The sequence below is a fragment of the Vanessa cardui genome, chromosome W (genome assembly GCF_905220365.1).
Source record: "Vanessa cardui chromosome W, ilVanCard2.1, whole genome shotgun sequence".
Classification (NCBI taxonomy): Eukaryota; Metazoa; Arthropoda; class Insecta; order Lepidoptera; family Nymphalidae; genus Vanessa; species Vanessa cardui.
In genome coordinates, this window is record NC_061153.1 from 6,856,897 (window position 1) to 6,880,792 (window position 23,896).

The following is a 23,896-nucleotide window of genomic DNA, read 5'->3' on the forward strand; positions in this document are numbered from 1 at the left end:
GCTTTATCATCTTGGGACAAAAAAAACACTTGTTTTGGCCCGAGAATAGATGCCAGCGTTTCCAAGGATCTTATTGTGGCGACACAAAAATGTTGATCGATAGAGCCTTATGGTGATCTGCCTCAGGGCGACTCAATTTGACAGGCACAGTGACTACATGCCTGTTACCCTCCAAGGTGATATAATTTCTAGGGAGCAATCGAAGATACGTGCCACTCTTCGAAATTTGAAATCCGTGCTCCTTTAGCTTTTCATGGAGGTCAGTAAGTGTTCGGCAAATGCGAAAAATTTCTGACTCGGACTCTGATTGCAAACAAGTTTAATCTTTGATTTTATTGATAATCTATGTGACTGGGAGTGACGCATATATTGCTCCTTCTTCCGTAGTTCTTTTGTACATTTATCAATTTCTCGGCGCAGTTTCGTCACATCACGTGTCTCATTTTCAGTGGCGCCCAGAAAATCCCTACGACGAACCTGATTCTGAAATCTGATTCTTCAACCTGTGCAGGAGTAGCACGTACAGGCTGCAGTATAAAGCTGCTTGCACTTGGTGTATCGGGTGAATTCTCGTCGCTACAATCCAAATCTTCACCTTTACGTTTCCGAGCACCTGGAATGACCGACGTTTAAACAACAAGAAAATTTATGAAAATTGAAATTATGTTTATAAACTAAATTACTAATTCTTATTTAGAATTATAATAATACTAGCTTTTTGCCCGCGACTTCGTACGCGTGGACTTCAGGTTATATCACGCTTGGAAAAATTTCGCGCATTAAAAAAAAATTGAAAAAAAATTATTGACGTCGAAAGCGTACCAGACAGACAGACTTTCGCATTTATAAGATTAGTAGGAATAAATAATTGACTGCTTAAATAATAATTGATATTGCGAATTTGGGATGTTTCATTACCTGTTGAGGTGCTTTTAGTAGTGACATTGCCTTCGTCAGTAATTTTGGTACCAATCGGTGAGACGCATATCGCAGGCGTAGGAAGTTTTACAGGTAGATTTGGCTCATTGGATGTCATTGGCACAACAGAAATTTTTTCGCTGGCATTCTGAAAATTAATAATTTAATTATTATCGTGTAAGTAAAGATAATATCGTGCAAATTATATTATATTATAAATATTATATTATAAATTAACCATCTCCAGTAATTTTATTTTTTCTTTTATTAAAATAAGAGTTCGAAACGGCACACAAATCATGCACAATCCTCGTATTTTCACTAGAATAATGTGTATGTAATTATTTGTAGGTATGCAATATCATACTGCCACCGTTCATTAGTAGGCAAATTTTTCAGTTCAATAGTATGATCCATAAATAGTTTTAAGTTTTCACAAAGCGACAAGATATTAATATATAAACAAGCGCAAAATGTGTAACAATAGTAATATAACCTTCACCTTATAACCACCACGACTTACGGTTTATTTTGTTTTTTACGTTAGATAAACCCATGCCATAAGGTTCAGCTCAATACACCTACTTTTTTAGAGTTCAGCGATCGGTGATATGTAGGCATATGGGTTACGTGATGTTTGTTCAGCATTTTTTATGGAATGGAATATATGTAACATTCCTGTGCGCCAATGACTAGCTAAAACTATTAAAAACCTAGAGATTATTTAAATAACTTCTTTATAATCTAAAAATAAAAAAATATCTTTTGGATTTAAGTAATACTTAAAGTATGCTATACATATGTATAGGTAATTTACCTATCAAAAATGTTGGAAAATTTAACAATAACATTGATATTACAAATAAACTATAGATGAAGTCGTATTTATTAGGACAATGCCCTTAAACAGACAAATACTAGTTATAACTTACCTTTTTAGAATTAGAACAATAATAGAGAATATTGGAAGACTTCTTTGCTTGGTGCTTCGGCGGTAATCTGCTAAAAGATCATTCGCCCACTTCACAAATTCTTCTTTTGTACAATATTTTTGTTTTGCATTAGCCCACAACTCATTAAATTCTTTCTGAGCAATACTAGGTTTTTTTCCTTTCTTATACTCGGCGAAAAGGTCTTTATACAGATCACCTACTTTAAACATTGTTTTAATGAAAAACGTACATTGTACGTTTTTACCTTACGTACCTTGAAGGTAACGGTTTACGCATGTATTCGGCGCCAAAACAACAGAATAACTGTCGACTGCATGCCGACCCGGGCAGCCGGCGGCGCATGCGCGTGAGGCCTCCGTCCGTTGCCTGGACGGCGAGTCAAGGTCACTACACGCCGCGCCGTGCCGCTTAATATTTGTTTAAAAATCGCGCATTAGACGAAAAAATAAATACACGAGATATCTTACTACACCCCCCCTCCCCCTTGTGTTATTTTCGTGATTTTTATCAAACACCTCCCCCCCCTTTCAAGCCTCACGTGAGTAATGGACAACCCCTTAGATACAGTACTTCATATTCTGTCACATTATACTTAAATACAACTTTGGCAACGTAGTGAATCAGTTTTCTTTTTCTCAAACTTAATTAGCAGGAAATCTCCAATATTTAATTACCTCTTCTTCCGATTCTGACGGTATTTCAATGTCTTCGCTATCACTCGTCATCACAACTTCATCTGGACTAGAATCGGAATTTATTTTTATAGACAAAGAAGTCACTCCCTTTTTCTTTTTGGACTCAGTTAATTCCAACAGATTTTTCGCTGTTTTCAAATCTTTTGCATGCTGATTTGCTTTTTGTAATTCTATTTTCCTGTTCTTTCCATTACGTAAGCTTTCTAATCTATTTTTTCCTGGTGTTTCAATGTAAATTCTTGATCGTCCCTTTTCTCTTCCTTTTCTTTTTAAGACACTGTCAGTAATCGCCTTTTTTGGATAAGGTCTAACTGCTTCAGGAGTAAGAATAGCCTTTGATAAAGAAACATGTAGAGGATCGTCACCATCAGTCACTGAAACTGGGTCGGCATCCAAAGTAGGAGTTTGATTTTGTTCTCTATCAATTTCTGAGTCTACAAAATGTAAATCCTGTGTGTTGTTAGTGTTCTCATCTGTCGAATCGTGATAACCTGTGCTGAAAATGTCTATCGGTGCAAAGTCGTCGTCGCCAAATACCAGTTTATTAATTGGCCATATTCCAGGTTTGGAAAAACCACCTATGATATTTTTTGGTGTAAATGATTCCAAATATGCTAATTTTGACAGCTCTGCAATGTTGTATATGGTTAAACTTTTTCCAACATTTTGAATGTGCCAGTCGTTGAAAGCTATCTTTAATTTACCTTTGAAGGGGCCGAACACACTAACATCAAGCGGTTGCAATTTGTGTGACGTGTGTGGGGGAAGACTCAAATAAACAATACCGTTGTCACGACAGTAGTTAACAGCTTCTATTGAAATGTGAGATTCGTGGTTGTCACAAATTAGTGGAGTCAATGAATACATAAAACAGGCAATCTTCGGAAGTCCTCAAGAACAGCTCCGATTTTGATGTTTTTTTTTTTAAATTTTGTTTTTTTATATTATTCAAAATCAGAAACCTCTTAGAGCGGGGACGGAACTATTTATATTGTTTAAACAATATCAACGATATTTATGCACAAAAAAAATTTCTACTATACAATATCCATTAAAAACTTGTAAATATATTAATGAATGTTATAAACAATTATCTATAAGTTTGTTCTGTGTAGTAATGACATGGAATTAATTTGTGAACCAAAATATAAATTTTTTATTGACCATAGAAAATTCATTATGATAAATACAAAAAAAGTACATTTAATTTTCATTATCATTTTGCATTTCGGAGACTTCTTCATCTTCTTCAAGTTGTGGGTGGTTACTGCAGTCATTTCCACTGCAAACTATGCAGGCTGGTGAGCAATGAAGACCACTTTTTCTGCAGCCACACGCTGAACCGCATCCTGTTTTGCAAGAGCAAAATATTAATTTTAAAACGTTGTCAGGTGCTGCTGGTTGTGTCATTTTGATTGGTTTTAAATAATTCTCTCTTCGCCAACCCCATTCTTCAGGTGGTATCGATGAATTATTTTTCCATTGCTGAACTTGTAAGTAGACTCTTTTAATATGTTGTTTTGCTGCATCTTCTGTCGGAGGTAAGGAATTAAGTTGTACACTTTTATTTTTTGAAGATAATGTTATGAAACGTTTATATCGCACTTCATTTAAGCATTTGGCAGTTTTAGCACCATACATTGTAAGAATACAATCAATACCATCATTAAAAAGCACTTCTTCATTTTGCTTTTCAATCATAAAATTTTCTGCTGCTGCATGTAATTTTTGATTATCATTAAAAACTTTAATAAAACTATTTTTTCCTTTGTTATAGAAAGCGGATGTGGTATCACATCCAGTGAATGCATGAATAAAAAACAGATGGGTTTTTTTAATATTTGGATATTTCTCTAATGTTGTTTTTGTTGAGTAAACTCGTTGCAAGATATTATTTTTTAGTGGTTTTAAAAAAAACATTTCTTTATCATCAGGTGCTAAACCCATTAATAAAACTAACACATCAATATCTTCAGCTACAACAACTACTTTAAGAGAGGAACAATCTATAGCAGATTGCACAATTAATCGATCACTTTCGGCTTGACTCCACTCAATATTATTTTCGCCTAGTTTTCTGCAGAGAAGATTAATAAACCTATTTTTATTTTTGCTATTACCTAAAAGTTTCTCTTTCGTTGTCTTTAAAGGCATGTCTTCTTCAAATAAATAATCAATGGAAGTATTGCCGATGTATCTACGATTTCTATCAGACACTTTAGTTCCATCATTACTATATCCATCAAATACAACTTTAACATTAGTGCCATAATTATTACGTAAATATCTAACATACTGTTGACAAATATCTGTAAATTTTTTATTTTTTTCCCATTTTAATCTATGAAGTAGCATACCACCATAACATCAATAACATAGAAAAATTTAGTAACATCACTAACATCCGTTTGGCATTGTACAAAGGCATCATATAATGTTGATTTGGTCGTTTTCTTCATTCCAGCGTTATCAAACAGTGAAAGAGGATAGGAAGCCAGCTCGTAGTCAAAATATTGGCGAAGTTCATCATTACTTTTTCTTAAAAAGCATAAACGTTGGAAAATTAAATTTGGATCTATAGCGATTGCAGTATTATTAACTTTGATTTTACTGCTCATGATCAATAACTAATTTGAGTCGAGATGGCCCAGTGGTTAGAACGCGTGCATCTTAACTGATGATTGCGAGTTCAAACCCAGGCAAGCACCGCTGATTCATGTGCTTAATTTGTCTTTATAATTCATCTCGTGCTCAGCGGTGAAGGAAAACATCGTGAGGAAACCTGCATGTGACAAATTTCATAGAAATGCCACATGTGTATTCCACCAACCCGCATTGGAACAGCGTGGTGGAATATGTTCCAAACCTTCTCCTCAAAGGGAGAGGAGGCCTTTAACCCAGCAGTGGGAATTTACAGGCTGTTGTTGTTGTTGTTGTTTGTTGTTGTGATCAATAAAGATTTAACAGTATCTTTCGTGGTCATTTTCATATCTTTGAAGTTAAAACCTCTCATTTTATTTCTTAATTTAATTCCAACATCAAATGCTTCATAATAATTAATAGTTTCGTTACTATTACAACAACAACAAACAATTCTTGTGGAAATTGCCATGACTTCCTCTATGTCAGGAAAGGGGTTGTGAATTTTAAAAAACTCTACAATTTTATCAATTGCTTTAGAATCTTCATTGATTCTGCTATCAGTAGCGTCAACATGCTGATATGATGATTTAAAGGCAACTCCACAAAACTCTTCCATTCCGTCGATTACGTCGGTTGTAAATAACGTTGCTTTTATCCAATTGAAAACAACACTTGGTGTTGCTCCACGTCTGAAAGGACCACCTTCTATTTTCATTGACTTCATAAGTGTTTGTTCTATTGTCTGGTCAGTTGAAATTTTTGCAAAATACATATCAGATCTTCTAACACTATGGTTTTGTTTGTATGCTTTAAAATCTTCTTCGCTTAGCTCTTGTGATAATCTACGCATTTTTTGTAAATACATTTCACTACATTTCGCATAAGGAAAGTGTCTTGCAGCGTGGAAAAATGGTATCATTAACTCGACAATTTTTTAATGCAAGTCCCAATCTCCCATCCTCTCTGCAGCTATAAAATCTTTGAAAAGAGATACCATGTGGAAATACGTAATCCACAATTTACATGTCTTGCCTCTTCCTTCAAGTTCAAGCATTTTATTTTGGAAGAAATTTATTAGTTCAATAAATGTTCCATTATTTTCTATCTCATTATAATTAAAAGAATAAAATAGTGAAGAATCTTTAAACCCTTCTTGGAATTCAACAAACTTTTCATTCATTTTCAGCTCTTCAAAAATGATTTTTGAAAGTGCTAACTGTACTAAACTGTGAGCACGCACAGCTCTTGAATAATTATGCCCTGATAATATTTGGTCGCATGTTTTATCACCATATACAGTCGATAGTACTTCTTTTAAACCACTTCCTGCCATGATATTACCAATGCATCCAAAAAAAGAGAGCATCATATGAAATGCTCCTAATTTAATAATTACTGTAAGATCATCAGCCAAATGTGCAGCAGAAACTATATCTTGAGCTTTCAAATAAAGCGGTTGGTCAAAAGTTATCACACAAGCTTTCATAGAAACAGATCTAGCTTTATAAATAGCAAATCTAATAGCTGTAAACAAAGTATTATAGTGACTTGGATTTGAATTAATAAATGGTAAGAACACGATTTTTGATTGTTCATACTCAAATCCAGTGGTTAGGTTTTGCATAAAACCGTTCCATCCCGGATAATTATTAGATTCAATATGCTTCATAAACATCCAGAGTGTATTCAAATGTGTTGTATAAGAAGGCTCCAATTTTACATTTTCTTCTGGTATTTGAGTTATTATTTTTCTTAATCCTTCACCACAAGATTTTATGTATGGTTCAACTCTTATCTCTCCTATCTCAGCAGTATCTTGTTCCGAAGGTATAGTTTTTAATCGCGGGAAAGATTGCCGAGGTTGTATTGAAGTCGCCGGGGTTACAATACTAATTCCACCAAGATTATGGAAAGTTCCTGTACCAGTCAAAGTTGCGGTATTAAAATCTGCATTGTCAAAAACAAACTGGACAAATGGATTATTATCTAGTACAGCAGAATCTTGATAAAGTGCTGAAGCTTCATATAATTGTGCTTCATAATAAGATGCACAGAAGCCTAAAGCATGACATAAGTCTATGACCTTTCTGGAGCCAAATTTTCTGTGTAATGTTACACTCAAGCCAATTTGAAGGGGTGATAAAAAAGAACGTGGTCTCACAGCAGACATAATTGCATGTGCGATTGATGTTGTTTTTTTGTCGAGTTCATTATCGACATTTTTTGCCCTCTTGTTCTTTCCTATAATTTCATGGAGTAATAACTTCAATGATTGAGGAATTACATCCATCAATTCTGTTTCAGAGAACATTTTATCACTACCCGGATAATTATTATTATTGAAGATTTTATTACAGATGTCTGTGTGGATTAAATCAGCGACCTCCTTGATTTTTCTAATATTATCGTCCTCAGCATGCAAATTAGACTCAACAAAAGATCGATTTAGAATGTCATGATGTTTCTTCTTAAAACAAAAAAGAGTAGACGGTCCTTGGCAATTTGATACGATAAGATCTTCTTCAAAGTGTTCCTCTAATTGACGCTTAATAGTTTGAGGAGCAGGCGGATTATCACCTACTACATCCATCAGCTCTTTTAAAGAAAACTGACAATCGGGATGATCGTCAACATAATCAATTATTCGGTCCATAGCGTCATTTGTATTAACCGTTCGTGGATCAATTGTTTTTTCTGGTGTATTATTCTGTTTTAGAATATCTGCATAACAAGTCCGATGGTATTTTGCGCTTACAGATCTCAAATCACTCGCTGAATGAATCCTCAAAAGAAGAGAGCGAGAAGATTCATCTCTTTTATTCTTGATAAGGTCAAGTAATTTATTCTTCGTACGATGGGAAGTGTACAACAGAAATGTTCTGGTTTTGCTTGACTTTTCTTCCAGCAAATAATGATTGAGTGCAAATAAAACAATTTTGGTCCCAATCAAAAGAGGAATTCGAAGATCTTCTCAACTTCAATTTGGGTGGGCTAAGAGATTGTTTTTCACAAAGTTCAAGTTTTCTTATTTCAGCTGAAACACTTTTACGCTCTGTAAAGTGTTTTCGACAACTAGAATGAACAAATACTTTTTTCCGCTATTAAGAAAATTAAGAAGTTCATTATTTTTCAAATGTATTGCTGTTGCTCTCAATGTTGGTAGTCCCCGAGTCACTTCAGTCAATTTTTCCTGAACTTGAGTTGAGGTACTTGGAACATTTATATTTTCACCTAGTTCGCAAATACGTTCTCTGTAGAATCTACAGCGCCTTGTTCTTCCTCCTGTAAAAATAAGTATTTAGACAATTCAGAATTAAAAAAACTTTTACTGACATTATTAATATTTTTGAATGGATTCATCAGTAAATGAAAGTAATTTTTTGTATAACTTTGTATTGAGGTTCGGTAATGCACTCGGCACTGACGTCCTTCATTAATAGTTACTGATGTTAAGTTACTAGTCACTAATTCAATTTCAGAGAGTATAAATTACTAATTATATTTATATGTATTAACTTATAAATAAATTCCTTCTCCATTATGAGACCATACTGATACACAATATTCACTCCGATAAAAATTATTTTTATTATAAATAATTCACTGTGAGTAAAAAAATCAATACTTTAAACTTGACGGAGCGTGCAGTTACTCCAAAAACTAAATGAATACTGAGTGAAGTAAGCAGTAAAAATATAAAACTAGTCAAACATCTGCTCTCAGACCTTGAATTCTTTCATCAGGTAGGGACTACCTAAACGACAAAAAGGTCAATTTCTATTGTACGAATAGTACCTATACCTCACAAAACTTTCTAATGCAACGTTCAATATTATATATATGTTGTTACGGATGCGCTGCTTCTTTAGCTAAATAATTCTATTTAAAAAATTAGTGAAGAAAATCGCCTTGACATATATATTTAAAAAAAAAAAAAATATTTTAATATTAAATTGTTGTTAAAAACTTCTTTGTAACAACTATTTGTTACAATGAGATTATTATATGGAGATTTTTTTACAAAAAAATAGAGACCAAACTTAATTTTTTATATAAATATCGTTGATATTGTTTAAACAATATAAATAGTTCCGTCCCCGCTCTAAGAGGTTTCTGATTTTAAATAATATAAAAAAACAAAATTTTTTAAAAAAAAACATCAAAATCGGAGCTGTTCTTGAGGACTTTCGAAGCAAAGGCTTCATTGACGCTACTAAATGATTAGAATCGGGTTATCCTTATTGCTCGAAGTAAGGCGTTGAATGCGTTGAATGTGTTTCAAAACTCTTATAAACAATTCTGATGTCATCCAACCACTTCTGTTTGCCAACCCTAGACTTCCGTCAGGGGCACCATTTAGGAAGTGATCTTTATAGTGAACTCTTGGAAAGTCATAAACTGGAGGAAGAGAAGAACAAAAAATAACTAACTCTCCGCGTTCTGCAGAAACTATTTTTCCCACTTGTCTTTGTTTTCTTCCAGCAATAACTTTAGGAGTGAAAAGGACCGTGCTTATGCCTGTTTCGTCTAAGTTTATAATTCGATCGGGTGTAAAATTGTATTGTCCCATAATGCGTTCGTAATTATCATGAAATTGAGCTACAGCAGTTTTATTGAAAGCAAAGCTTTTTGCTGCGCTTGTGTTTTCTGGTTTTCGTAGACTCAAATCTGGGTTTCTCTTCCTGAAGCCAGCTGCCCAATCTTTTCCAGCGCATTTATTTTCTTTCCAGGATTTTGGATAATTACACCCTGAGGATTCTGCGTACTCGTATGCCAAAGCCAAAAGCTGTTTCAATGTAAGGCCGTAGTGCATTTTACTGCAATTCAATAAATATTGAGTCAATGCCTTTTCTTGTTCGGTTTGTGCAACGGTATACTTGGAACTATAAACGTTTGATGAAGTGGATGTAGCAGTGTGTGATGATAAATCTGCAGTAGTAGTGTGTGCTGAAAAAGATGCTATTTGTGCCATCTCCATAGATGGTGCTATTTGTGATGAAGATGGACCTGCTTGTGATAAAGAAGATTCTGTTTGTAATGAAGGGGATGCTTCATTTGTAGATAATGTTCTGGTAGCTTCAAATGATTTTCTGGCCTTTTCTATGCGATGTTGTAGGGTTGCAGTTTTTATGCCATATTTGTCGGCTGCTTTGCGTATAGATAAAGTCTTTGACAATACTTCACGTATTGCATCTTCAATGTTTTCTTCATTGATATTTTTTCTATCAGTTTTGGGTTTATACGTGCGCACCATTTTCTGAAAAAAAAGAAAAAAAAACTATTATTTTTGTCGGGGCACTTTAATACACTAGAGGGGCAGATAGATACGTATCATTATATATACGTACCCCGCACATTACCATATCAAAGTGCCCCAAAGGACTATTTCCACAAACAATTAATTTTATCAAATATATAATAATCTTGCAATGAAAAACATTTTAAAATACAATAATAACTATATTTGCTTACCTTTAGTAAAAAATAATTACAAAAACAACTAAGAGTATCCTCCTGAGACACAATTACATTTCACGTTTTTTTTTTGTACACAGCGGCGCACGCCACTTCCAACACGTTAGTGACCGTTGAGGCCATAGATGAGTATAAGTACTACGTATAGATAGCCATCTCTCGATTTTGTATTTTATACCGCCATCTAGTTCCCTGACCCCATACTACTTAGTAGCAAATACACACACACACACACACAGACGTATCGTACCAAGCTACCTACATAGACAGGATGACTTTTTACCGTCGAGAAAATAAAGAGAGTGATTCTAGACCTCAAATACAACTTTTTCTATGGGAACAATAGAAAAAGTTGTATTTAAGGTCTAGAATCACTCTTTATTTTCCCGACGGTAAAAAAGTCATCCGATAAATACATGAATATATTTCCAATACCTGTTACTTTAATATCATGAATAAACAAAAACATTATTTTTCTAGAAAATATTTATTTATTTCTAATTTTATGGCGTACATAGTAATTATGAGCTAATTGTTTTATTTGGTCGTTCTCATCATAAACTGTGTTTTTGCCACATAACAAATAGGGTAGTTGCCTAAATTTGATTGATTGCTAATTAATATACCTGAGTATCCATTATACATGGAAAAAATATAATTTTTTGAAAATATATCGATTTTCAATTTGTATTTTGCATTTATAAAAATGACATTTATTTTCCACCGAAAATGCTCAAAACTGTCATAGCGTCAGTGTGACATCATCCCGTGCAAAACACAGCTGTTTGTGTATGGCGATTGTTGATATATCATGATAAAAAATGGATGCGTCGTATTATAAGTACTGTATGGTGCCCCAGTGCGAAAGCACAAGCATTAAAACGCCAAACAAATTATTTATATTTGTCCCAAGCAACGCAGAAGTAAGGAAAAAGTGGCTAAATCTTGCAAGGCGAAATGATGCAAATTGTTTATCATCAATTTCAAGAATGTACTTTTGTGAAGACCATTTCGATGTAAGTATTAAATAAAATGCAATCCAGCGAACACGTAATTATAGAAAAAGATATTTATTTTTCTTACATAATTTTTGTAAATATGGTTTGAGGTTAGATCTTAGTAAAGGTTTTTCATGGAGTTCTGTTATCCCACATTATTTATTGTACACAATAAGCACTATTTCTTGTTTTTTTTGTAGTTACCTAATGATATGCTCAATTATACTGAGTATCATATCATGGGCAAAGTATCAAAAGTGCTATTGAAACCAGGATGTACCCCAAGTAAATAAAAAATAAAAAGTTGAATGTCAGGAAGGCAGAAGGAAACGGACATGTAGCAGCACAGAACGACCATTTATGTTAAAAAAAAGAGAATGGAGATAATAGCAGAGTGTCTTGAAGAGAATACAAAAAAAAATATGGAGCGTCTGGAAAATCCAGAACAAACTTGTTAGCAAAGTCTCAAAGATATTCCACATACAAGCTCAGGTATGTTTAAATATGCAATGTGTAATCAACTATGCTAAGAAACTTCTCAGAGGGTGACTCAGACCATCAATATGAACAACTTTTCCTATGGGACCAATGCTGAGAACTCAATTATTTGTTTTAAATTTTAATACAAGAGCTAGGCCCATCAGCAAGGTTTATGGGAATGCCAAATTTCAGCTTTGGTCCTATTGGAAGAGCTGTTCATATTGATAATCTGATTCACCCTCTGTGAGGATTTAAGTATGATTGATTACATATTGCATTAATTTGTCATTACAATAATTTCTCAGTAATGATTATGAAACTAATTACTTTTTTTTTTACTAATTCTTTTTATTTTTCAGATTTTCATACAATCAGACAGAATGAGCCTGAACCTTTATGTGAACAGAAAGTGGACAAATCAGTTCAAGTACATATCACACACAAGTTCAGGAGCAAAGCAAGTCAGACCCGAATTAAAACAGTAAGCCAGGCATTGTCACCCTTGAAGCCATCAGTAACATCGAGTTTTACATCCCCATTTAAAGATGAAACCATTAAAAAATTATATCCTTCTGGCTCAAACCTGAACAAAATTAAAAAAAAAAATGTTGATTGAGGAAGTGCACTCAGATAGTGATGTTTCCTTATATACACCATGCGAGCCATCCTCTAGTTGTTCATCATCCGTACATTCTTTGCAAGTGAAGTCATCTTCAGATAGTGAATTGATTGCAGAAAAAAGAAAAAGTCAAGCTGATATGATGTTGGAGTACACAATTAAAAAAATTGAAAAAAAGCCACGCTTGTATCTTGGTATTCCCAGTAACTGTTATTACTTAATTGATATTTTAAAAGATGAGCTATAAATTCCAAAACATCATTTATTATTATGTTTAAACAAGATAAGATTAGATGTTACATTTAATCAGCTGGCAGACGAATATGGAACAACTTCAGCAATTTTAAGTAAGATATTTTTAAAAAACATACCTCTAATTGCTAGTTTGGTGCGTCCTTTTATTGTGGAACTTGATACAGATATGATAAAAAGGACTTTACCAATGGCTTTTAGACACAGATACAATAATGTCAGTTGTATCATAGATTGCCTTGAGATAGAGGTGCAAAAACCGTCGAAGGCCATAAACCAGGCCATGACATGGTCAGAGTATAAAAAGGCAAATACCATTAAGTATTTGATAGCCAGTGTAACTACAGGCACAAGGGACATAACATCTTAGTTCCCAAGGTTAGTGGCGCAGTGACGATGTAAGAAATAGTTAATATTTCTCACAGCGTCATTGTCTATGGGTGATGATGACCACTTACCATCAGGTGGCCCATATGCTCGTCCGCTAACCTATAACATAAAAAAAAAAAAAAATTTGATATGCACACCAAGTGGACTCATAAATTATATTTCTCCTGGATTTGGAGGGAAGACAACTGACACATGTATACTTGAATCGTGTGATTTTATAAAAACATTAAAAAGTGGCATGATAGTAATGGCAGATAGGGGATTTAAACATGTAGAGAAATTTCTACAGAAAGCTAATGTAACTCTGGTAAGACCTCCTAGTGTAGAAACAGGGGTAAAAATGACAAAGAACCAAGCAAGAGTTACAAAACAGATTGCAAGCCTTAGAATTCACGTAGAAAGAGTAATTAGGCGCTTACATGAATTTTATATGCTCAAGCCACATGCATGTGTTAATTTTAAATTTATTAAAATACTAGATGACATAATTATCATAGCATGTGCGCTTGTTAATTTGCAAGATTCTTTGATAAAATAAAACTAGTTTATAATTCAATAAAAAGTTTTTTATTTAAATAAACACTCCTTTTCATATAAGCACATTTACTTACTCTACACTTTGATATAATAAAGGGTATATGTTTATTTTCCAAAAGTTTATTAACTTATTAATTAAATCTTCAACATAAGTAAGGTTGAATGATACCTTTATTATATTCACTTTTTTATTATTTGGATAGTCAGGGTCAGCTATACAATAATAACAATATTTCTTTTGTGATAGGTAGGGTCAATTTATACTAGCGCAGAGTCGAAGCGCATCGAAGCGTCAAATTCTTCGCAACTAAAGCGAAGCCGCACGAATGCGCGCGTATTCGCGAGAATACGCGCGCACTCTTTTACGTGTCAACAGCGGTGCTATTGAATCACTTGCCAGTTGACTCTCGTAGCTGAACCGCGTGTAAAATGGTTGACATTGATCTTGCTATGATATTACTTATATCGGAAGTTGAAGAACAAGAAAACGAAGATAGAAAAAAAAGAAAGCGGAATTATAGTGTTCACAACTTGTGGAAGAAAAGACGTATTTGTGGTGAATTTGCTACTTTTTGTATTGATTTATATAGATACCCGAGTTTTTTTTACGACTATTATAAAATGGACTACGATCAATTTACAAATCTAGTTAATATTTTGAGACCACACATTGAGAAACAAGAAACAAATCTAACGATACCCATTTCCGTTGAAGAGCGAATATCAGTCTGCTTAAGGTGAGTTTTAAGCTTTCTTACGATTGTAAACACTTTGACTAACTTACGCACAAGGTGTTAAACGCTTCTTGGTTGTTCAACTTAAATTTTATCAATTATCATCCCTTAGATAGAATAGCATAATTAAACAAGCTTGTATTTCAAGACTCTTTATTTAAAAATTTGCAATAATTCTTCACCATGTAAAATCACAATTATTATGGTCATTATAATCAGTCATTATAAGTAAATTCGAATTCGTCAAATTTTGATTGCCGCTGTTGCTGTGTTCTCGAAATAGGTTGTGGTATGTAAGGTGATGGTGGAGCAGATGCTGTTGTGTTGGATATAGTGCCGTAATTTGAATGGTTGGGTGGCGTGGTTGAAGTAGATGGTGGACAATAAGTAGTGGGTGTGATGCAAGTAGAAGTTGATGGTGAGGAATAAATTTGCTGTTGTTGTGTTCCATAGCAGTTAATCATAGATGATGGAGTAATGCTGCTTTCCTCGGAAGCAAGTTTTACTTCTGCGTCAGTAACCAGACCAAGTATTGCCCGTTTTAATTCAGCTTGAGTTCGTATGGGCATCTTTTTTACTGATTTACTCATTGATAGAAAAAACGCATCTAATGGATCTTCTTCCTTTCCTTTGGCCTCGACATATTGTCTGAATAATTTTTCCGATAGAGGTAGTGGTTTATTTTTGGTAGTATGATTTGATAATGCCGAATCAGAGCGTGAACTTTCCCCGACGTCACATGTTTGTGACTCTATAATAGAGATGTCTTCTGTGTCTATGTCTAAACTATTATCAGAAAAATCAAGGTTTGATGTCTGTGATCTGTCCTGTAGGTATGGCTTTAAAAATTCTAACTCCTTCTCAAATTTAATTGGTTTTTCAGTTTTTCGCGCAGAACCGCTTTTATATTGTCTCAATCTAAGAGCCTTTTTGTAACAGTCACGAAGTTTCTTCCATTGTTTCAGACATTCGGACACTAGAAAAAAAAACCGTTTAATAAAAATATGTATCTAGTAAACTTCATTAATTTGTTACAGATTCCTAACTACTGCTATCAGTTTCAAAGCACTGGCTCATACTTTTCGAATGGGCTATGCTACAGTTTGGATGATTGTACACGAAATTTGTGCCGCAATTTGGAAATATTTACGACCCATTGTTATGCCAAAACCAACGACAGAATCATGGGTTAAAATCGAGGATGATTTTAGAAGGTTATGGAATTATCCTAATTGTATAGGAGCGATTGACGGTAAACATGTCAATATAAGGGCACCCTGGAATAGCGGAAGTCTCTACTACAATTATAAAAAGTTTTTCAGCACTGTTTTGTTAGCTATTACTGACGCTAAATATAAATTTATTGTAGTAGATATTGGAGCATTTGGGCGTAACAACGATAGCGGCATATTAAGCAGTTCCACATTTGGACTATTACAAAATAATATGCTTGGTATACCGCCAAATAAATGCTTGCCAGGTACGAGAGTACCAGTTCCTCATGTTTTTGTTGGGGACGAAGCATTCCCATTGTGTGAACACATTATGAGACCTTATCCTGGAAGTCAGGTGTTAAACGATAGCGAGAAGAAAATCTTCAATTATCGTTTAAGTCGAGCAAGGCGTCTAGTGGAAAGTTCATTCGGAATATTACAACAGAAATTTGAAGTTTTTCAAAAACGTATAAGAATGCAACCAAAGTTTTTAGATACGATGATTCTTGCATTCACGTGCCTGCATAATTACACTTTGGGAGATTTTGAGTCTGAAGACGTTGCCCTGTCTAATAATAACATTTTACAAAATTATTCATTTGACAGCCAAGACATGGACATAACCGGTAATCAAAATGTGGACGCGATGAATATCAGAGAGAACTTCGGCCGGCACGCCCGGGGAAGTACCACTCTCTCACTTAAAATCAGCGTAAAGTGGTAGTTATGCTACCGCGTTTCGTCCGGTAAGTAAGAGTTCCGGAGGCCCAATCCCCCTCCCCCCCAAAACTTGATGGTTGTGCAGAATTTGGTAAAATTACCCCAGGAGGGTACCATCAGCGACAGCGGTGGAGAATCCCTCTCTGGGCATCCATGCTCAGGACATACACCACCTGAGCAGGGATGCCCAGGCTGCCCTCCGAATTCTGGGGGGGGGGGGCAATTTTGCGCTCGCCACTGTTCGGGGCAAACGGAGCAGGCATCATAAGGCAACCCCTACCACCCTCGCTGTGGATTTCTGCAACATAAGGGGACTCAACTCCAACCTCAACGCCGTTCACTACCATCTGGAAACGGCGAAGCCGGCCTTGCTCTTTCTAACCGAGACCCAGATATCTTCTCCTGCCGATACGACTTTTCTCTCGTACCCTGGAACATTCCTTTATACCACGAGCTGGGGTATGCGTTTACGTCAGAGATGATATCTGTTCTCGACGCCTCGGCAGCCTTGAAGGACAGGACCTATCGATTATCTGGCTGCGTGTAGACTGCGATGACCATCCGCGAATCTATGCATGCCTTTATAGGTCCCATAGCGGTAATGCCGAAACCGACCGACTGGTTGAGCACGTCCAAATGGCTACAGATTCCGTGCTGCAGCAGATTCCATCCGCAGAGATCATTATTCTGGGTGACTTTAATGCTCACCACGCAGAATGGCTCGGCTCACGCACCACCGATCATGCGGGTAGATCTGTTCTGGACTTCACTCTAGCATATGATCTGACACAACTGGTCAAGTCGCCAACGCGAATACCGGATGTGGAGGATCATACATCTTCCCTGTTAGACCTTCTGCTGACTTCGCATCCGGATGGCTATCAGGTTATCGTAGATCCCCCTCTGGGCTCGTCTGACCGCTGTCTCGTCCGGAGTACAGTGCCGGTTGTGCGGTACTCACGGCCTCGCTTTGTTGGGTGCCGCCGAGTATGGCACTACAAGTCAGCAGATTGGGATGGGATGCGGTCTTTTTTTGCATCTTACCCATGGGGGCAGATTTGTTTCTCGCCGGATGATCCGAACGCTGCTGCTGACTCTGTTGCCGATGTGGTGCTTCAGGGTATGGAACTATTCATTCCTTACTCTGCAGTACCCATCGGTGGCAAGTCCCAGCCTTGGTTTGGTCGCTTCTGCAAAACGGCATCACGCCGAAAGTGGGAACGCTATCAAACCTGGGCTAATGCATCTGCGTCTCGTGATGTAAATACCAGCGCATTTAAAAAGGAATACAACTCTGCCTCTAGGTCCCTCAAAAACGTGATTGCTAGGGCGAAGACGGAGTACATTGGCAGAATTGGCGAGAGACTGGTGCGTCTCCCTTCAGGAACACGAGCGTTTTGGTCTCTCGCTTAGGCTGTCTTAGGGAATTTCTGTCAGCCATCTTTTCCATCTCTGCACAGAGACGGTGAGTCATTGGCCCATACCGCGAAAGAGAAAGCTGATCTTCTAGGCTAGCTCTTCGCGTCGAACTCGACTCTGGATGACCAAGGAAAGTCTCCACCGACAATTCTGCGGTGTGATACCACGATGCCGGAGGTTAAATTCCGGCAAAATGCAGTTCGTAAAGCACTTCTTTCCTTGGACATTCATAAGTCGAGCGGACCCGATGGTATCCCTCCAATCGTGCTACGGACATGTGCTCCCGAGTTGGCACCAGTCTTAACGCGTCTTTTCCGGCAATCCTACACATTAGGCGTCGTCCCGAATTCCTGGAAGACAGCTTTGGTGCATCCGATCCCTAAAAAAGGCAACCGCTCAGACCCGTCCAATTATAGGCCTATAGCCATCACCTCCTTGCTCTCCAAGATAATGGAGTCCCTTATAAACTGCCAGCTCCTGCGGTATCTAGAGGAGAACCAGCTGATTAGCGACCGCCAGTACGATTTCCGTCGGGGTCGGTCGGCCGGTGATCTTCTAGTTTACCTTACTCATAGATGGGCTGAAGCAGTTGAGAGCAAGGGTGAGGCATTAGCAGCCAGCTTGGACATAGCGAAGGCCTTCGATCGCGTGTGGCACAAAGCGCTTCTTTCGAAGCTTCCTTCCTATGGGCTTCCCGGGAAATTATGCAATTGGATTACCAGCTTTTTGGCAGATCGGAGCATCAAGGTCGTTGTCGACGGTGCATGCTCCGACTTAAAATTCGTCAATGCTGGTGTTCTACAAGGCTGCGTTCTATCACCCACTTTGTTTCTTCTGCATATCAATGATTTGTTGCAAATTGGGAACATTCATTGCTATGCAGACGACAGTACCGTTGACACCTTATACACCGGCCGCGCTAATATTTTTCGGGAAAACGTCGAAGAGAACCGGAACAAACTTGTGTCTGAAATCGAGTCTTCATTAAACGAAGTCTCGAATTGGGGCCGGCTAAATCTAGTCCATTTCAACCCCAAAAAGACGCAAGTTCGCTCGTTAACCGCTAAAAAAACACCATTTGTCGTATCTCCACGATTTGAGAACATTCCGATAGCCGCTACAGGTAGTATCGGAATACTTGGCGTTGATATTTCGAGCCTCGTTCAGTTCCGCGGTCAATTGGAAGGCAAAGCCAAATTGGCTTCAAAAAAGCTGGGCGTGCTCAGTAAGGCGAGACAGTATTTCACGTCGGCCCATCGCCTTAAACTTTACAAGGCGCAAATTCGGCCTCACATGGAGTACTGCTCTCACCTCTGGGCGGGTGCTCCCCAGTACCAGCTCCTTCCATTTGACCGCATCCAACGTAGAGCGGCTCGAGTTATCGACGATCAAGCCCTTTCCGATCTCCTTGCTCCTTTGGCTTTGCGTAGAGATGTCGGATCACTCTGCATCTTCTACCGAATTTTTCACGGGGAATGTTCCGAGGAATTGTTCCGATTAATCTCGGCTGCTGAATTTCACCTTCGGACATCTCGCCAAAATTCTAAGTTTCACCCGCACCACCTTGATGTCCGAAAATCCACAACAGCGCGATTTCTCAGACATTTTCTGCCTCGCACAACCACTTTGCGGAACCAGCTTTCGCCGGCGGTTTTTCCGAACCGATACGACATGGGAACCTTCAAGAAAAGAGCGTACTCCTTTTTGAAAGGCCGGCAACGCACCTGCAAGCCCCCTGGTGTTGCAGATGTCCATGGGCGGTGGTAGTCACTTTCCATCAGGTGAGCCTCCTGCTCGTTTGCTACCTATGCCATAAAAAAAAAAAAAAAATCACGATGTTAAGCAAGAGATAAAAATATGTTTGACAATTAAATTGTCAAACATATTTTTTTGGCGCCACCCCACGCCGCACCCCAACAGCAACATCGCACGGCAGCGAAAATATTGTGTAATAAATAATAAATACTTGTTTTACTTACCAGTTAATTTCATTTCCCCGCTAACTTTTTCCCAAGCGTTATTTTTCGAATGTTTATCACTGTAATTTTTAGCTTTGGGATTAAATAGGCATTCATATTTTTGCACCAGATAAATTAATTTTTCGTCCGAGTCCATCTTGATCAACACGACGCAGGCCAATTCCCGACTGATGACGCGTAGGTTCGCTAGTGGGCGCATGGATTCGCGAGAATGCGCGCGCACCAATCAGCGTTGATCATGCGCAGACGCGCGAACTCCGAAGAATGCGCGCGTCTTTTTAAAATCTCAGTAGTAATGTGTGCGTTACGACATGGCGCTAAGGTTGAATTTGTTATGTTCAGTTTTGGATAGACGCTTCGATGCGCTTCGACTCTGCGCTAGTATAAATTGAGCCGTACATTTGAATTTGCATTTGTGCGTTGTATTTTTCTGTGGCTTGTCCATTCTTGACATAGTTCTTTTCATTAACAGGACATTTCATTTCTATAATGCCATCTTCAAAAATTCCATCTGGGGAACCTGCAATCATTGGGTATTTAGAGCTCAATAAGAGACCACATTTATAAATTGGTTTTCTTAATTTCTCTATCACAGTTTTCCTCACATCATCTTCTAAACTGCGGCCACGCTTCATAGATTGCGTGTCGGGTATTTTGCCACCAAGTATGACAGCTATAAGTGTTCCATCACTTGTTTTGCATCTGCTTACTTCAAATGCTTTAGAAGCAGTTAGTCGACCATATCTTAATTCGAACCAAAGAGCACTTTTTGATTGCTCCCTAGTTAATTCCTCTATTTTCTGTATTACAGACTCTGCTATCTATATTTTTCCCAAAAAATCTTCCACATCTTTCTCTTTATGACTATATGCAAGTTGGTGCATTGAAATAGCTTCTACATCACTCACACAATGTGTGGGTTGATATTTCAAAAGCTCACAATCTGCAATTTTTCTCTTCTTAGCTTCTTGTAAAAACTTCTTGAGAGCAGATGAATTCCCTGGAAATACAGGATTACCCTTTGAAAGTTCTTTGGCCGTAATGTATTTAACACATTCAATGCCACGTTTCCGGCGAGATTCTTATCTCAAATGCACTTTATTGTAAGAAACGTATCAGTGTGGCCAGATGATTTGAGTTTTTGTATTAGTAGTAATTAAGTGTTAACATTATTTTGATAACAATTATAAGAATGCGATACGGTTTTCTTAAAAAAAAATCAAAGTCACGGCGCCGTGTACTTGGCCCACATAGGTGTTGGTGGCCAGTTACACGGCTCCGTGTAATTACATTTATTTTTTACTTTATGGAATTATAATTATATACGATATTAAAAATAAAACCAAAATGTATAATTAAAAGATATTTAATCAAAACACACATTATTGGGAAAAGTAACGAAAAATATAAATAAACTGAAAAAAAGGGTTATATAAAACAAAAAAAAAAAAAACAATGAAATCATGTTAAAGGAACATAGTAAACGTAATTATAATTGAGAATCATCAACTTAATTAAAATAAATCAATCAAACTAAAATAAAATAAAAAACTAAATAACTAAATGAACTTTAAATAAACATTGGCTTAATATGATTATGCTTGACTAAAACAAGAACTTAAAATAAACATAATGTGCCTCATATCACCATAAGTTTAATTTAAAAAAAAACACATTAAAATATAAGAAATCAACAAAAAGATAAACTTAAATATTCGGTGCACATCAACTACTAAAAAAAACGAAGGTTATAAATGAACTTTAAAGAAACACTCTATGAAAATCCTGGACTTCCAACGCAGCTTTTGCATTCGTACAAAGTGGCAACTCTATTTTTCTTTTCTTTGCAACTTTTACACTCTTTTCTTATTACCTCTGTGATAGTTCTAATCTTATTACCTTCTTTTTTTGTCGCATCTTTACGTTTTCGATTTTCGTAAGAGTATGTCTAAGAGACAGTTTTTCAGCTGTTTGTGGTGGTTTTGGTAATAATTTTTCTAAAATATGCATACGAAAATCATAAAAATTAACTTTGGTATTATTACTAAATTTATTATACAAATAAAAAGCATTACTAACACTCATCTGTAGTGTATGGATAAAAATATTTTTGTACCACCTCATAGTTTTCCTTTCGCAAGGATAGTAGGAAACCATTTGATCCTGCAAATCAACACCAGACATAAATTTATTATAGTGTATAATTGCTGCTGGCTTCACAATAACATTTCCTCTTTTATCGGTGACTTCCATCATTTCGTTGTCATGCTCTGTTGATATATACAGTACGTATCGCTTGTCCCTCCATTTGCCGATATGTACACCATTTAAAAATAATGATTTATTTTCTCCTTTACGGAGTGTAACCGTAGCGAGATCTATCGGATTGCCTTTTCGATTTTTATTTAAGATACCAGTGCAGTAAGTTTGACGATCTAATAATTTTGTAGCCAAATCATATGAATTATAGTAATTGTCCATATAGACGCTGTGTCCTGAGTCCAATTTGTCTTCAAGTAACTTCAGTACAATTTTTTGAGTATGTCCTATGCCGGATGTATCATCCCCTGCACCACCATAGATTTGAAATTTTAGTACGGTACCCTCTGGTTCTGCAAGTACGTACAATTTGATTCCGTATTTGTGCCGCTTATTTTTAATATATTGCCTAAACTGTAAGCGTCCACACCATAGCACCATCGATTCATCTAGCGACAATTGTTTGCCCGGATAATAAATTTCATTCATTTTTTTATTAAAGTGGTCTACTATAGGACGAATTTTAGCCAGTCGGTCTTCCGTAGATATTTCAGAGGAAAAATGAAGACAACGTAATATCAACATGAAGCGATTGCGTGACATAAATTGCGCAAAGCAAGGAATATTAAAAAGCCAATGCTTTTTCTAATAATCACATAATCTATTCAGTCGAATAGTGCCTGTGTGCAAGACTAATCCAAGAAATGTTAATAGCTCAGCTCTTGTTAACTCTTTCCAGGCTGTTATTCTAGAGTATTTTTTGACACCTGGAGCCTGTAGTACACGATTGGCATTGACATTAGTTTCACGCACTATCAAATCTAGAATATTATCATCTAATAGTAAGCGGAATGTCTCAAATGGATCAGATGGAGCTGGCACTAACAATTCTTGGGTTTTGGTGAACTCTATGATATTCATCCTCCCATCTGTACTCCAAAGAGATGTAGCTCCACTTCCAGATGGTACTTCGTCTGGTCTTACAACTGTAGATTGCGAGATTTACTTGGTGGTAGGGCTTTGTGCGAGCCCGTCTGGGTAGGTACCACCCACTCATCAGTTATTCTACCGCCAAATAACAGTAGTCAGTATTGTTGTGTTCCGGTTTGAAGGGTGAGTGAGCCAGTGTAACTTCAGGCACAAGGGACATAACATCTTAGTTCCCAAGGTTAGTGGCGCAGTGACGATGTAAGGAATAGTTAATATTTCTCACAGCGTCATTGTCTATGGGTGATGGTGACCACTTACCATCAGGTGGCCCATATGCTCGTCCGCCAACCTATACCATAAAAAAAGAGAATAATGACGAATGTGCATTTTCGTTTAACGGTAACCTTTGTGGCAAATCTTCACAAGGAAAATTAAACGAAGGGGCATCGGACATTAACATGGATACAGATGGAGTTGCTGAAGTATTCAGTAAATTGTCAGGTATGTGAGGTAGTTCTCCATAAACTTCTAAGATAGAAGGGGAGGTAGCCATTTGGTAATCTGGAGATACTTCTTGAGTAAGTTTCTCTTTATTGCGTTCTTCTCTATCACATAATAATAAATTGTGTACTTGCTCTGAACTCTTCTGACATTCTGGCGGCTGAAGTTTGTCTCTTCGAT

At 36.7% G+C, this 23,896-nt stretch overlaps 2 protein-coding genes across 2 annotated transcripts; one reads left to right on the forward strand and one right to left on the reverse strand.

The window, feature by feature from the left end:
- Window positions 1-10,756: 10,756 nt before the first annotated feature.
- On the forward strand, window positions 10,757-18,041 carry LOC124542522 (protein ALP1-like). Its single transcript, XM_047120466.1, has 5 exons — window positions 10,757-11,700; window positions 11,883-12,174; window positions 12,522-14,697; window positions 15,732-16,594; window positions 18,013-18,041. Exons 3-5 carry the CDS (start codon window positions 14,390-14,392, stop codon window positions 18,039-18,041), a joined length of 1,200 nt encoding a protein of 399 aa, XP_046976422.1. The 5' UTR covers window positions 10,757-11,700; window positions 11,883-12,174; window positions 12,522-14,389.
- Window positions 18,042-20,364: 2,323 nt separating this feature from the next.
- Window positions 20,365-22,870, reverse strand: LOC124542523 (piggyBac transposable element-derived protein 4-like). Its single transcript, XM_047120467.1, has 3 exons — window positions 22,102-22,870; window positions 20,967-21,026; window positions 20,365-20,546 (listed from the first exon to the last, which is right to left on the reverse strand). Exons 1-3 carry the CDS (start codon window positions 22,868-22,870, stop codon window positions 20,365-20,367), a joined length of 1,011 nt encoding a protein of 336 aa, XP_046976423.1.
- Window positions 22,871-23,896: the final 1,026 nt, after the last annotated feature.

Bases quoted from the DNA above. Each gene is read 5' to 3' on its own strand.
- LOC124542522 (XM_047120466.1), top strand. From the start codon at position 14,390: ATGGTTGACATTGATCTTGCTATGATATTACTTATATCGGAAGTTGAA. The intron at 14,698-15,731 runs GTGAGTTTTAAG...AATTTGTTACAG, and splicing joins CGAATATCAGTCTGCTTAAG to ATTCCTAACTACTGCTATCA. The intron at 16,595-18,012 runs GTACCACTCTCT...GTCTCCCTTCAG, and splicing joins CGGCCGGCACGCCCGGGGAA to GAACACGAGCGTTTTGGTCT.
- LOC124542523 (XM_047120467.1), bottom strand. From the start codon at position 22,870: ATGTTGATATTACGTTGTCTTCATTTTTCCTCTGAAATATCTACGGAA. The intron at 21,027-22,101 runs GTAATGCTTTTT...CTGTATTTCCAG, and splicing joins TACACTACAGATGAGTGTTA to GGAATTCATCTGCTCTCAAG. The intron at 20,547-20,966 runs GTGAGCTTTTGA...CAATGATTGCAG, and splicing joins GAAGAGAAAAATTGCAGATT to GTTCCCCAGATGGAATTTTT.